The sequence below is a fragment of the Austrofundulus limnaeus genome, unplaced genomic scaffold, assembly GCF_001266775.1.
Source record: "Austrofundulus limnaeus strain Quisiro unplaced genomic scaffold, Austrofundulus_limnaeus-1.0 Scaffold26, whole genome shotgun sequence".
Taxonomy (NCBI): Eukaryota; Metazoa; Chordata; class Actinopteri; order Cyprinodontiformes; family Rivulidae; genus Austrofundulus; species Austrofundulus limnaeus.
Genome location: NW_013952428.1, coordinates 3,549,494 through 3,550,853, shown reverse-complemented (window position 1 = coordinate 3,550,853; position 1,360 = coordinate 3,549,494). Strand labels below are relative to the sequence as shown.

Below are 1,360 nucleotides of genomic sequence, written 5' to 3'. Positions count from 1 at the left end.
GGTGAACTAATCTTTGTCGTAATGTGTTTTGGGGTTTGAAAGCTACTGGGACATCATGTTCAGAAAATAAACGTCTCAGTTTCTCTGAAACTCCCCCACATATGGAATAACTACTGGTTTGGGTCTGGGTTTAGGGTCTTCATTTTCAGCTGGTTGTTGGTTGGAATCCTGTCTGTGTTTCCTGTCTGCTTTCAGAAAAGCCCAGTCAGGATAACCACACTGCTCCAGGGCCTGTCTTGTGTGTGACTTCGGAGAGACGAAACGTTTCACTAAAGAAGAACCATCCAGAGGACCTACTGGTTTTTTCTTTTTGAATTTTTCTGCCTGGATTACTGAGATGCATCAGGACAGGATTAAAAGTGGTTTGTCAAACTATAACCTGGCTATCTTGGATGTAGTTAATTTCAACATTTAACAAAAACCAATCAGATCTTCAGTTTTCAGACATTTGTTTTTTGTGGTTTGGCTTTGTTTAACAAAATCCATGCCATTATTTGTTCTGTTTGTCCTCTCTTTATAACTGCTTATGAGATGCTAGAAAGTGGTTCTTGATCTTTTTGACTTTAGGCTTTATTTCCTTTAGAAACCCATTAACGAAGGTCCACCTTTATGCTTGCAGATCTTACCAGAGGAACAATGACAGAGTTTGAGCAGAAGCTCCGTAAGCAGCATGAGGACTCCATGCACCGTGAGCTGGAAGCACTGCTCACTTCAGCTGACAAATCTGAAGCAGAGGTGGGTTCAACTGCAGCTCCAGAAATCTACAAAAATGTGTCTTAAAGTCCCTGTTCATAAGTGAAACATTGCAGAGATGAGTACATGTGCTTCATGAAGTGCTCGTGGTCCTTTGTTTGATAATTGTGTATTAAAAAAATACACTAAAATTAAGATTTAATAAAAATGTTGGACCTTTTGATTCTGAATCACAGTTTTTGTTCAGTTTGAAATTTTCTCCGGCTGTTTTAAATGTTTTAACTTACACAGTTAACCTATTTGATGAATCACTTAAAAACTGTCTGTTTTCTCTAATTTCTTATAAACGGGTTCAAAATTATTTTTCTGTGCCAACTCTGAGGCCAGAAACACCAGCCTCACCTCTCACTGCAGGAAACATCTGTGCTCAACTGGAACAAAAAGAATCCATTGGGTCCAGATTCAAGGGGGCAAGAATCATGACCTCTTATATACAGCGGGTAAAATAAGTAATGAACACGTCACCATTTTTCTCAGTAAATATATTACTAGAGGTGCTAATGACATGAAATTTTCACCAGATGTTGGTAACAACCCAAGTGATCCATACATACAAAGAAATCAAACCATAAATGTCCAGAAACTAGTGGCATGCATTGCTCAGGTG

At 38.8% G+C, this 1,360-nt stretch overlaps 1 protein-coding gene across 1 annotated transcript; it reads left to right on the top strand.

The window, feature by feature from the left end:
• Positions 1 to 328: 328 nt before the first annotated feature.
• LOC106515061 (UTP--glucose-1-phosphate uridylyltransferase) lies at positions 329 to 735 on the top strand (the record flags this gene model as incomplete). The annotated part of the gene is given in 2 exon segments (XM_014004672.1): positions 329 to 362; positions 620 to 735. Coding segments are annotated over 2 exon segments (141 nt in total), but the record flags the coding sequence as incomplete, so codon positions are not given.
• Between the last annotated feature and the right edge of the window lie 625 nt (positions 736 to 1,360).